A 14,490-nucleotide genomic window follows, 5' to 3' on the forward strand; every position below is an offset into this window, starting at 1 on the left:
CAGCTATCATTTAAGAACCAGCAGGGTGCGTGACTCATGTTGCTCACTGTAGTTCCGGTCATGCCACCGAGACCTTTGTGTGCCGGATTGAATTTAATTAGCATCCCTAGGCATACTACAGAAGCTGAAGAGATGATCAAATGACCCACGCACACACACACACACACACACACACACACACACACACACACACACACACACACACACACACACACACACACACACACACACACACACACACACACACACACACACACACACACACACATGTAAACAGCAATTTCACATTATGGTCTTGAGAAGTTACCTAACAGCTGGCATTTCGTCATAATGAAACAAGTGCTTCAAAACATTCCAGTCAATAATTATTGGGTCAATGACTCAAATTTTTATTTTTGTCCTATATATGAATTACTAAAAAATACATAAAAAATGAAACTCGTGCATATTAGAAACAGAATAAATGAATGCATATTTTTATACAAAAGTGTACTTTCTTGTATGCAACTCGTCAATAATTGGGCATGTTTCTCAGTTCTGAATTAAAATTATTTTTTATTTAATTAATTAGTAATTAATTATTTTTTTAATAAAATTAATTAGTTTTTTGTTGTTGTTGTTTTTAGAATATAAACATTTTACATGTGGAAAAATAAATAAAACATACACCAGGAAATGAGATCACCCCTGCAGACCCTCATGTCTGTGGTCATGACTTAAAAAAAACCTTTTTGTGATGTGAGTTTAACAGGTTGTAAAAACTCATGTGGTATGACCCCCGAAAGAATGTAATAATATTAATTAATTAATATATTAATTAATAATCCATGCAAAATTATATTTAAAATATATGTATTACTTGTAAGATATAAAGATATTAACTTTATTAAACGGAAACTTTTATTAGAATGTTTTTTTTTTTAAACCATATGAAACCATCATGAAAATGAAGAGTACATTTCTAATAAAAAACATGGCACGTGTGCTTTAAAATAGATTTATAAATGATTATAAAAGATTTTATAAATGATAAATGAAAAAAACAAATCCTAAAGAAGCATTTATGCACTGAGATGCTGCAATTCAAAGGAAGCTGGGCAATCTTTCATACAAATGTACACAATTATTAATGGTTTTGCATCTTTTGTATCTGTTTTGTGCAGTTTTACAGGTGTTTCCTCATCCTGTTTCATTGCAAACACAGCTCTCTAGAGAATGGACAGTCCTCTATGCCTTCAAGAACTACTGTCATCCAGCTCAACCGAAGGGCTTACAACAACACAGTGGCCGGCAAGGAACCTCCTTCCACTGGTCTCCAAAATGAGTGCAGCAACCCTGTCTCGAGCTGAACCAATACACAAAAAAACACCTCACAGCTCTATGTCCCAGCTCCACCCTAACCCCAGTCCAAACATAGTTTCCTAAATGATGACAAAATCGTCTGTGTAGTGTTGTTGAGTGCCTACCGATCAAAAGCTGAAAATCAGAACTACTGTAGCAAAGTGATCTCTATAGCCGTCTTTGTGATGACAAACTGTGTTCTGACCTGCACCAATCAGTAATTGTATGTGACTTGTCAAAATAAATGTTACAAAGCGGGAGAAAAGTGCATCCAGCTACTGGTGACTTGTTAACTTGGATGTTTAGATCATGTGCTGGTGCATTACTCATAAATGTGCTTGCCCCCATGTTGTCTGTATGTTCCAACCCATTTAAGGCCAGGTCTGAATAAGATGTTGAATAAAGCTGTGAACTTCAAAGAAACACCCTCAAAACTGGTAAAAATCCCCCACCCATGACTTCTTTGTATTCTATTTGTGCCCTGATCCTAATCTCAACATTAGCTGGTGGAGCTCAAGGATGGTGACATGTGGATCATTAGTCACATCATTGCTTCAAAGTAGTCCAGCGATCCAAGACAGTATATCCAAACTTGGTCTCTAGTGGTGATGATGAATGAATAGTTTAATAGAAGGAAAATCCTTCATTCCAAACTCATATGATTCTTTTTTTCTTCTGCTGAACACGGTTGGGTGAATTCAGTACAATGACGGTATAAGCAACAAGTGGTCCAGAGAATATTTAACCAGCTGCACAGCTAAAAAAAAAAATGTGGCAGACACATTTGTTATTCTTTGCACCATCCAGCAAATCACACTCCAGTCCAGAGGGTGGCAATGTACTGTCACTGTATTAAATTCATCCAAAAATATATTATCAATTGGAAGGCTGTATCCCAGCAAAGCTGTATATCTGGCCTTCCGGATAGTCAAGTGGCATCAAAGGACGTCTCAATTTGAATACTTGAATACCTCTTGTTTTGCATCCTTCATTCAGCTTTTTTAAGGACACATCAAGTATATCCTGCTAGCATCACCTGAAATCTTAGTTGTAACTGAGCTTGTAAAATAACACACAAAAAAGAAAAGAAAAATTGATTTTGAAGATAAAAGCATTGTTTTCTTTTGTTTTGTTGAAAATTAAACATAGTTTTGTTCCTTAAAGAAAAAAGAATAACATGAGGAATGGAGTAAATTATGACAATATTCCTTTATGTTAAAGCTGTAATGGTATGCTAAAGGTACAATCCAATATAGCAATACAGCACACTCAAAACAAGGAAAGAGGACAAAAGAGAGAGGCAATAGTGGATTGTGCCTGTGGATACTGCTATAATGATAGGTGTAGGAATGTTGATCGTATGTTTGAGTATTAACAGCACCGTTTTTACACAGATCTTGATTGTCAGTCATACAAGAAAATAAACCAATTACCCACATTTATACTTACTGTCATAACATTTGTTCATTTGCTTGTGTGCTTCTCCTAGATCTTGAGTTTTAAGCCAAACCTTCATTTAATCATTAAATGGATAGTTCACCCAAAAATGAAAATCACCGCATGATTTACACACCCTCAGATGCATATGACATTCTTCTTTAATATGAATACAGTAAGAGTTATATTAAAATATGTCCTCGCTCTTCCAAGCGTTATAATGGCAGCCCAAAATTTGAAGCCCAAAAAAGTGTATCCATCCATTATAAAAGTCTACATGGCTCCAGGGTTTTGTAATTGATGGGTTTTTCTAAGAAAATGATCCATATTTAACTTCTGGCAGACTGGCTTTCATATTCAGCTTACGAAACAATCGTAACTGGCACGACGATGAGGTCAGATGTAGCGTAAGTGTTTTGAACGGCAAGAGGCGTTACACTTTCAGAGCAAGTTAAATGCAGGACTCTAACCTGGGTGGGTGGTCTGGCAGAAGCTAGATATTTCACTTTATAAAGTTTTAAATATGGATATTTTTCTTACAAACCCATTAATTCACTTCAGAAGGCCTTTATTAACCCCTCAGAGCTGTGTGGATTACTTTTAAAATGGATGAATGTGCTTTTTTGCACATTCATCCATTTAAATGCTGGACTGCCATTATAATGCTTGGATCAGCCAGTGTTTTTGTTATATATATAACTCTGCATTTGTCTTTGTATTGTATTTGTTGGTTTGAGGGTGAGTAAATTGAGTGGATCATTTTAATTTTGGGGTGAACTTTAAGATGCAGCAATGAACTTGCAAAGCAAAAGAAGACAACAAGAACGTTTTTCCCCAAACATTTATGAGTTTTTTTGCTATCACAGGCACTGTTTCTGCCAGTATAGCCTGCGGAAAGGTAAGTATCGTCTAGAAATGTTATGGAGAGTATACTTTTTCCACTTGAGCTGCCTCTTTGATTGAAATCCCTTCATGCACTCAAACCTATCAAAGTAATATTACCTTGTAACACTTCTCAGTATTTACACACACACACACACACACACACACACACACACACACACACACACACACACACACACACACACACACACACACACGTAGTGTTTCCATGTTTTATGGGGACTTTCCATAGGCGTAATGGATTTCATACTGTACAAACTGTATTTTCTATCCCCTTGCACTGCCCCTGTCACTAAACCTACCCATCACAGAAAACATTCTGCATTTTTACTTTCTCAAAAAAAAAAAAAAAAAAACTCCTTCTGTATGATTTATAAGATGTTATCCTCATGGGGACCAAAAAATGTCCCCACAAGGACAAGAATTTCAGATATTGCCATCTTTGTAACCCATAACGTAGGGATTACCCCCCCCCCCCCCCCCCACACACACACACACACCCACCCATCACACAAAACACACCTGCACACTAAATGAATTCAAAAGGAACAGTGAATCAGAGTTGGATGTGTGCGTCAACTGCACAGCATGGCCAATCTCTCAAAAATGACTGTTGCAACATGGGGCATAACAATTTTTGTGTTATTTTGTGTTTAGAGTGCAAGGATCAAAAAGAGGACTGATTGTGTGTGTACATGCATGTATGAATATGTAAATTATGAAAAAACTCACCTATAAAACCTGAGGAAGGAGGGTTAGGTTGAATGTTCTCCTGTGTGTTACTTTGCACAATATCCCAAAGTTTCCAGATGAAGGAAGGATGCAGGATATAAAAAGGCTGCTCAGGGAAGTTCTTCCTGTGAGTTATGTATGGAGTAAATAGGTCATAATCCGGATGCTGGTACCACTGTGAACATTGAGAAAGCAGTAAAATATTATGTTAAAAATAAAGTGCTGACACTTGCATGTTCGATAAAAGGTCAATGACATGATGCTCATTTGTCTGGATCAATTAATTAATATAAAAAATGCAATTCATAAATACACTTGCTTGAATAGACCTATATGAACTTTTTTTTATTTCTAAATAAAAAAAAATTGATAGTTATGGAAGACAAAGTTAAAAAGTGGTAAAACTCTGCTGATATTAACATGAAGAAAAAGCATTATCAAGAAAACTTTATCAAGTATCTTTTTTTCTTCATACTCAGTTTTGTCCTCATCTGCCTCTCAAATTTGCTACTCTAGAGAAAATATCAGGCATTCTTCTGTCATATATATCAGACATCCTCTGCTTTTTGATTTAAATCCCAGTCAGTGAAGCAAAACCCTTGAATCTAATCATTATAAATGATTCCTCTGCCAGCCAGTATGCGGATAATGTCACCTCTATACCCTAAAAGTCACCCTGATCCTGCCTCACAAAATATATATTCCTCCAAGAAAGAAAACTAGCAAGAAAACATCTCGGGTTATGTATATAACCCTTGTTCCCTGAGAGGGAACAAGCACTGCTTCGAAACAACGAATTTGGGGATGCTCCCTAAGCATCAACGCATCTGAAGAATGAATGAAACTAGTCCAATCCTGATTGGTGTTACGTCATGACGTAGATGTGACGGCATACCCGGAAGCTATAAAGGGGAGGCCGGCGCATAGTAGCGTCAATTATCGCGATGAAGCAAAACGCTCTCAGGCGATACGTGGTGTGGCGACGAGACGCAGTGCTCGTTCCCTCTCAGGGAACAAGGGTTATATACATAACCCGAGACGTTCCCTATATCGAGGGAACTTCGCACTGCGTCGAAACAACGAATTTGGGGAACGAGTACCCACTAGGCCACACCAAGGGTACGCCTGCCCTATTGTGAAGCTGGAGACCAAGCACAATTAGGACTTAAGCACCCTAGCGCCGGGAGTCACAGGGAGGTGTAGACTGTAGAACCTAATAAACGTGTGCTGAGTGGCCCAACCGGCCGCTTCACAGATATCCTGCATTGGAAAGCAAGAGAGAATGGTAGAATGTGCCATAACGGCTATAGGTGAAGGCAAACCGCGCACCTGATATGCCAAGGCAATAGCCTGCACTATCCAATTACTAATAGTAGGGGTAGATGCAGGCAACCCTTTCCTAACACCCTCCAAAACACACTAACAATTGGTCAGATTTCCTCCACTGTGCTGACCTCTCTAAATATATCCTCAGGGCCCTAAATTGGCACAAGAGGAAAAGTCTCCTTTCTTCCGCCATCACATGAGGCGGAGGATGGAAAGCCTGTAACACTAAAGACCTGACCACATTAGAGGGCACCTTAGGCACATAGCCTGGCCTAGGGTGCAAGATGGCTTTTACTCCTCCGAGGTCGGAATGCACTGCCAAGGCCTGAAGAAACTCCAGGCAGGTCAAGGCACTGCCAAGGCCTGAAGGTCCCCCACTCTCCTCAGAGATGTGATAGCTAGAAGAAATGTCACTTTTAGGGTCAGATAATTAGGTTCAATAAATTCCAGTGGCTCGAAGGGGGCCTCAGCCAATCCTTCGAGGACCACCGCCAGATCCTAGGTAGGAATCCTGGTATGAGCTACAGGCCTCATCCTCCTAGCCCCGCAGAAGAAACGCACAACCAACTGGTGCCTACCCAAAGGTCCATCACCCAAAGGAGTGTGTAAACCCCCAATGTCAGCCATGTACACCTTGAGTGTGGACGGGGTAAGCCCTGCAGAGAAACGATTTTGGAGGAACTCCAGCACTGAAGCCACCGGGCAGTTAACTGGGTCCACCTTACGTTCCCTACACCAAGTGACGAACACGTTCCACTTGAGGCTGTACAGCCTCCTAGTAGACGGAGCCCTGGAGCTGAGTAAGGTCTCTATCACATCTGCTGGTAGCCCAGCCTCTTGGTACATGGCCCCCTTAGGGGCCAGACCCAAAGGTTCCATATTTCTGGCTGGGGGTGGAATATTGTGCCCCCCGCGTGAGACAGAAGGTCCCCCCGGGCCTCAGCCCCTGCCTCGACATTATGTCTGCCCCCTGATTTTATATTCCCGGGATATAAATAGCCTGAGGGATAACAATTTCTCTTGTGACCAGAGGAGGATGAGATGCGCTAGTCTGCACAGAGGGCGCGACCTCAACCCCCCTTGGCGGTTCAGGTACACCACGACTGCCATATTGTCCGTGCGGACCAGAACGTGGTGCCCATGGATATCCGGGAAAAAACTCCTCAGAGCTTTGTAGACCGCCATCATCTCTAGACAATTTATGTGCCAGGAGGAATGACGGTCCTCCCACGGAACTCTCGCAAAGCAGCCTCTCATGACCGCGCCCCAACCAGTGAGGGATGCATCTGTTGAAATGGTCTTCTGGCAACATGATGCTCCCAGCACTGGTCCCTTGGACAGAAACCAGACTTTCTTCCATATAACTAGAGCCTGAAGGCTTTCGTGTGGTACTCTGATCATACGCAAGGGGTTCCCTCTGGTGGAAAAACCCCTGGTCTTTAGCCACCACTGCAGGGCCCTCATGTGCAACAGGCCAAAGGAAGTAACGTTGGACGCTGCTGCTAGGTGCCCTAACACTCTCTGAAAGTGTTTCACAGTGATATTCTGGCCTAGCTATATTCCTGAGACTATCGCCAGAGTGGTCTCGACTCGTGCGGGGGATAATTGCGCCTGCATTGAAATCGAGTCCCATATAACCCCCAGAAAACTCGTCTTCTAGGCCGCTCCAACACACTCTTTTTCGCGTTGAGTCTCAGCCCCAAGCACTGGATGTGTGACAGAACAACATCTCGATGTCGAACTGCCATCTCGTACGACTGTGCCAGGATTAGCCAGTCATCGATATAATTCAGTACACGGATGCCCAAGTCTCAATGGAGCCAGAGCTGCATCTATGCATTTAGTGAACATGCGAGGGGAAAGAGCTAGACCGAATGATAGTACATGATATTGATACACTTCGCCCCCGAAAGCGAACCTCAGGAACTTCCTGTGGCATGGAAGGATGGATATATGGAAATAGGCGTCTTTTAAATCTATCATGTCAAACCAGTCCTCGGGCTGGATCTGACTCACGATGGGAGGGATAGTTAACATCTTGAACCTGAATCTCCTCAGAGACCAGTTCAGATACCTTAGATCTAAAATCGGCCGAAGCCCTCCATCCTTTTTTGGAACTATAAAGTACCGGCTGTAGATCCCGGCCTCCCTCTCCGACAGCAAGGATTTTACTTCTTGTTTCATTACCCGAACACGCTATAGCACCACTGCACTCCATGTCACCCCATTGAACTTTGGAGGGGGGTGATCAAACTGCAGTCTGTACCCTATTTCTACAGTATGCAGGACCCATGTTGATATATTCGGAAGGCATTTCCATGCGCCGAGATAATCTACTAAGGGAATCAGCCTCTCGAGGCCGACCTCGGGTGTTATCTGAACCTCGTTCCCAGCCCCCTGAAGCGGAACCCCGGCAGGGAGCAGCTGGAAATGATTTTCGGTGTGTGGAGACAAGTGCCGTCCCGTCGCAGGTCTTTTTCGAGGCGACTGGGACAGCACTTGCCCATGGGAAAACGTTTTCCCATGAGCGCCGCACAGAATGCAACCTCGGTTGCCCCCGTGCGGGAGGGACCACTCTTAGAAGCCCTGCCGCGGCTAGGAGTTCTTCCCAGCAGCCTTCTTAGTGAGAAGGACGTTCCTCAGATCGCCCTTCGGCCTTGAAGACTGCTGGTGAGAGTGTCGCCTTTGTTGCCAGGCTCCTGGAGGTGGGGCTCTAAAAGCATCGCTCTCTTTCTGCACCTGCTGGTGCGAGGAGCTGGTTGACGGCTGAGGCTGCCCACTTGGGACAGCCTTCCCCTTAGAACGCTGAGGGAGAAACTGGTGTAAAGCTGCCGATTGTTTTTTCGCCTTCTGAAATCTGTTGACGACGGTGTTAACGGCGTCGCCGAACAGACCCGAAGGCGAAATCGGCGAATCTAAGAGAAAGGTTTTGTCCTTCTCCTTCATCCCGACAGATTGAGCAAGAGATATCTCTCCATAGTCACCATAGAAGCCATGGAGCGGCCGTTGGCACGGGCCTTCTCCTTGGTGATGCGGAGAGACAAATCGGCAGCTTTCCGGAGCTCTAAAATATCCTCCGGAGAGGGACCCTCTCCCTCATCTAGTTCCTTGAGGAGGTCGGCCTGGTATGCCTGCAAGATCGATAATGTATGCAGGGAACTACCAGCCCGCCAAGCCGCCATATATGCCCTGCCCACCAACGTGGATGTATCGCGGCATGGTTTGGTGGGCAGTACCGAGGCTTTAAGGGACGATGCCGATTTGGGTGAAAGATAGCTTGTGAGAGCATCTTCCACCCACAGCATCACCCCATAACCAGCCTCGCGTGCCCCCAGCATGTTAGAATAATCCAATACTGGGGGATTTCCAGGACCTGGAAAAAATGTTAAGCCCCGGCGAGGTGCCTGAACCCGGCGAGGAAGAAAGCGATCATCCATCCTGCTCGGTAGCTGGATCTCCTGTGTTTCTTGTAGCCAATCAATGTTTAATTTGGCCACTGCACGGGTCAGCTCCACAACCAACTCCTCATTGACGAGTGGATGAAGTGGCGACACAATATCTTCACCACCCGCCTTGATGTTGAACTCGTCCAGTTCCTCAGAACCAGAGACAGAACTTCCCCCACCCCGGTGGAAGAAGCCGCAGCGTGGGCTTCCACGCGGGGAGGGAGATCATCTGAACTGTCAGCGGATGATTGAGAAAGTGCCTCGGCAGTCTCAATCTCCGCTGACAAATCGAGCTATGAATCCCATGATCTGCGACGCCGAGCCACCTCTGCGGCCATGGGTCCAGAACCACGGGGCTCACGAGTCTGAACGCCGTCACTGAAAACGGCCAGCCGCGAGCGAAGCACTTTGAGCGTCAGCTTCTCACAATGCTCACAAGCGGCTCCCTCGAGAGCCGCTGTGGCATGCTGAACACCCAGACAAAGCAAACACAACGAATGTGTGTCCGCACCAGACATGAAATGGGGGCATGGAGGCACACATCGTCTGAACTCAGTGCTTCTAGTCGCCATTCTCTTTATATTTATATATAGGGACAAACAACAATAAATAGACAGACAATTTCACACAGAGCGTTATGCTGAAGAAATCGATAACTGACGTTACTTTGCGCCAGCCTCCCCTTTATAGCTTCCGGGTATGCCGTCATATCTACGTCATGACTAGTTTAATTCCTACTTCAGATGCATTGATGCTTAGGGAGCATCCCCAAATTCGTCGCTTCGACGCAGTGCGAAGTTCCCTCGTTATAGGGAACTACAAAAGCAAATTTTAACATGGCTTAATGAAAGGTATGATTCCTATACCTTATGCAGGTCAATGTTATAAGGAGCAGGATCCCATGCTACCAGGGTAATGTTCTTGTAGAGCAAACTGCTGTTGAATCTGTGTTGGGGGTTTGCTACAATCTGATAAAAAAAGATCAACAGATCTCCATTTAGTCCCTGCACACTGGGAGACAGGGCATGAGTCAGATTGTGAAGGTTTGCATCTATGTGCATTAATGCAAATGATTCAAACCTGAGAGTTCATGATTCGAATGGTTGTCTTGCTGCCCACATCTCTTTCATACCCCTTGGAGGGTGCGGCATTGAAACGCAGCACTGCATCATGAGAATCTAGAATGGCAAAAACAGCAGTCATTCAAAAAGACCAGTTACATTTGAAAGGGAGAACACATGTTGACCTTTTGTATCAATATGGAGTACATAGTTGTCATTGTGCGCCCTCCCTCTCTTTCTGTCAATAGCGGGAAGAGGGAGATGTGAGGGAGGATGTTTCAGGCGTGACGTTTTACTGCGCCGAGATACTCTCAGAAGTGCTATTCTGCTATACATTATAGTTCCTCCTTTTTAATCCGCTTAGAAAAGTGCCACGTTTTATTTTGTGTCACTATACTTGATCGTTCAACTATTCGTGTAACTGTATTTAAATAGATTAAACGTGGAGGTGTTTGGTCGGTTCTAACTTGTCACCGCGCATCAGAGAGATTAAGTGCATGCACTGAGACGAGAGAGGTATGTATCAACTCGTCTTAGTTAAGGGAATAACATAGTTTAATATGAAAAAGTGGTGAAGAATCCCTTTAAGAAAGACTGTAGAAAGTCATATGGCTGATGGACATTACAAAAGAGAAAAGGTTAGAGTCCTATTTTCCCGCCAACTCCTGCAGGATTCTGTCCCATTCCTGCTCACTTCTGCAAATATACTAGCCTGATGTGGTCATACTCAATTCTAGTCAGAATATGAGTCTGAAACTGCTCAATTGGGCTGTGATTATGGGGCGTGTTTTAAACGAACCAGGAAAGACATAAATTGAATAGACCTACAACCAATCAGAGCAACGAAGCGACGCATTGTCAAATGTCAACATAGCTCAACTGCACTGTGTTGCCAAGTCAGCGTTTTTTTTTCCCACCGGTTGTTTTCTATGTCAGAATGCGTGCAAAGTGGCTTTTCTTAATAATTCCTAAAAAAGCTGAAATCTCAGTTCAGGGCAACCTCACAAAGCTCCATTATCAATGAAGCTGACTACACTATGAATCTTTCATAATGTCTACAAATGTTCCTTGTTATAGTCTCAGGATTTATTGGCATGTGGAATTCTGAACAAAAACTCACATTGAATGGTCAGTGGATTCTATCTTAAATGCTGACATGCCATTGCATTAAAAAATATCAACACATAGGACTATGATTGGCTACATCTGCATAAACATGTTTTAAATAGAAAACGTTTTATTCTCCACAACCCACACACATACAACTGCCTTACTGCACATGTCTACACTCGGACATCAAATCTAGTCCCACGCCGCACTCTATTGCATTTAGGTCTTGCGAGAGTGCATGTCTCTAGTTAGGAGTTATGACCAGGTAAGAGCTTTAGGACCTGCATTAATATTAGGCATGACAACTGTTGTTGCATTGTTTTACTCCATATGTGAGTTTTTGTGTCAAAGGTTTTAAATACTAAAAACCTAAAATAGAATTAAGAGGTGTTTGTGAATGTTTGTGTGTCATGGCCCAGATCAGTAGACACGAGAGGTGAACTAATCTTTCCAGGGAACATACGTAAATAAATGTGAAATGACAAAAGAAAGAGTAACTCTGATTCAGAGGGGAGGTGAACTAACAGACTGCTTAGCCTGAAGACCCAGCTAAGCAATTAATTAAACATTTTTTTTTCTTAAAGTTTGGCTTTGACTGCATTATCTTATTCTGTATTATATCTAATTTGTATTATTATTATTTAAAATGTGATCAACGTTTGCATAAGTACTATGTTGGAAAATGTAACACTGAAATTAATTAAATGACTTGAAAAAAGATTTGTTAATTTTGCTGAACGAGATTCAAAGATCCGAGTCCATAAAATGATCCAAAATTCCTTACCTACTACTAAGAAACACCTTTGACATTTGAAATCAATCCAAATAAACACACTCCTCATTTCATTGCTCCGTCCCCAACATTCACAAACAAGCATTGTGGATATCTCTGTAAATCGGTGAAGTGAAAAAAAATAATGCTTTGTGAAAAATAAAGCAAGATGGCAAACGGATGACAGGGAAGAACCAATTTTCCCTGTTGATTTGAAAATGATTTTGTTTAAAAATTGAATGAACTTGTGTGCATTAATTGAATCCGACCACACAATGGCTAATTGCACATAATTCATATCATAAGATATTGCTCCCTCTAGTGTTGTAAGGCAAATTCTACCATATTAAACTCCAGGATTCATATTAAACTTAAAAGTCCCAGTGAACTGGAAGTTGCAACTGATTTTATTTCAGTGCTGTAATGGATATCCAAGTGAAATGGAATATTGAATAAAGGGCAGGGTTTTACTTCAGCGCTCCTCTGCTTTATCTCTCGCTCATAGAAGTCAAACTGTTGGAAGGGAGTGGTTAAGGATATTCAAACCTAAGCCGTCAAACTGGCGTCAGCGGAAAAGGAACGCCATTCAAGACCGGAAGTTACTTTTCAAATTTTGATTAAAGATTACTACGACAATTTTCTGTGTATTAACTTGCATGGATTAAGACCAGTAATATGTGCTAACAAACTAAATAAGATTGATTTTGATTTCATGAGGACTAAACATAAGCCTAATGAACAGCTATTTTTCATCTGATTTTCAACTAAGTAATTCCATATTCTCTGACTTGAATAATCAAAACATATGTCTACTGCACATTAACTTCTTCCATCAATATCTTTCAAGCAGAGGTGGACCAAGTACACAACTTCATTACTTGAGTAAAATTAAAAGTACTACTTGTAAAATAATACTCAGTTATAAGTGAAAGTTGTAAAAACAGATTTTAACTTAAGTAAAAGTACAGAAGTGTTTTCAAAAGCACTTAAGTATCAAAAGCAAATTTCCTTTTTTATGTCAACATATTACTTTCTTATTGTTGTATAAATGCACACTATGCCATTATGGTTTAAAGGTTAAAATATTCAAACGGAATCAGCGTATAGATTCATGATTCGCTAATGTCACGTTATTTCAGCATTTTGGCGGTTTGACACACGATCCGAATCATGAACCAATCTGCCGATTCATAATCGTTTGAATCTTTATTTGACGGTTTGAAAACAAATGCGGAAGAGAAGACAATGAATTTGACAGTGAATTTTTGGACCAAAATGTATTTTTGATGCTTCAAGAGATTCTAACTAACTAACTGATGTCACATATGTACCACTTTGATGATGTTTTTATTTCCTTTCTGGACATGGGCAGTATAGTGTGCATACACTAGGATACGCTCTCAGACTAAATATTAATATCCTAAACTGTGTTCCGAAGATGAACGGGGGTCTTACGGATATGGTACAACATTAGGGTGTCATTAATGACATAAATAAAATTTTTGCGTGAACTAACCCTTTAAGCCAGTCAGTGATGCTCCGTCCGACATGCTACCATACAACTAACTTCAACTAATTGAAATACTTGTATAAAAGTTACAAAGCCCTTTACAAAGCTGCTGTCACTTTAAGGCTGAATGCGCGGATCCTATTGACTGGCTATCTCCAGACTAAGCTCCATTTAAAATTGAACATTGGTCTGCGTAGTCTATATATATATTCTACTGCACAAGAGGCATGATTGACTAGCATAATTCAAGTGACTCTATACACAATTGGATATTTCTTCAACCAATCAGATCACAAGAGGCAAGAGGCAAGGTTGTTGGATCAACGGGCAACGACCCATCACTCTGTCCGTCATTGTGTTAAACCCGCCAATAGTGCGCCAGGGAGATAAGTCGGTCTGTGATTGGGTCCCGCAAAAGTGTAAATGAAGCAGCATACTGACTTCCAAAAATCATCCACTGACTTCCAAAGCTGCTACAGAAATGACTTTTGACTTTGAGGACCTTGATAGAAATTTAGTGGAGTAAAAATGGAGTGTCTTTCAAATGTAGTGAGATTAAAGTCATACGTTTCCAGAAAAAATATACTCAAGTAAAGTACAGATACTCAAAAAGTGTACTTAAGTACAGTACTCAATGTACTCAGTAACTGTCCACCTCTGCTTTCACATGCAGGACATTAAATTGCCACTAGAAGGCAGCAAAATACAATTCATTAACACTTAGCAACAAACCATCTAGACTCACTTCACAAACGTTCACTTTTTTGATCAATGTAAGTGACATGATAAAATGTTTTAATACAAGTACATTTTATTAATAATACAGTTATTAATTGTATTAATAAAAGTAAA

The 14,490-nt window shown here is 41.7% G+C and overlaps 2 protein-coding genes across 3 annotated transcripts in view; one reads left to right on the top strand and one right to left on the bottom strand.

Moving 5' to 3' along the window:
• The window catches only part of tmtops2a (teleost multiple tissue opsin 2a), a 51,479-nt gene extending 49,641 nt beyond the window's left edge, over nt 1-1,838 (top strand). Inside the window, exon 4 of the mRNA XM_067459339.1 lies at nt 1,164-1,838. Within this exon, the coding sequence (XP_067315440.1) occupies nt 1,164-1,349 (186 nt within the window). The 3' untranslated portion in view covers nt 1,350-1,838. The remainder of the gene's footprint in view (nt 1-1,163) is intronic.
• st6gal2b (ST6 beta-galactosamide alpha-2,6-sialyltranferase 2b) overlaps nt 1-14,490 on the bottom strand; it is a 45,461-nt gene that overhangs the window by 7,292 nt on the left and 23,679 nt on the right. For both annotated transcript variants that reach the window (XM_067459338.1, XM_067459337.1), the window contains 3 exons: nt 10,266-10,363; nt 10,052-10,153; nt 4,414-4,588 (listed from right to left, as the gene is read on the bottom strand). In XM_067459338.1, coding sequence (XP_067315439.1) covers nt 4,414-4,588; nt 10,052-10,153; nt 10,266-10,363 — 375 coding nt within the window. The remainder of the gene's footprint in view (nt 1-4,413; nt 4,589-10,051; nt 10,154-10,265; nt 10,364-14,490) is intronic.

The sequence above is a fragment of the Pseudorasbora parva genome, chromosome 12, assembly GCF_024679245.1.
Source record: "Pseudorasbora parva isolate DD20220531a chromosome 12, ASM2467924v1, whole genome shotgun sequence".
Classification (NCBI taxonomy): domain Eukaryota; kingdom Metazoa; phylum Chordata; class Actinopteri; order Cypriniformes; family Gobionidae; genus Pseudorasbora; species Pseudorasbora parva.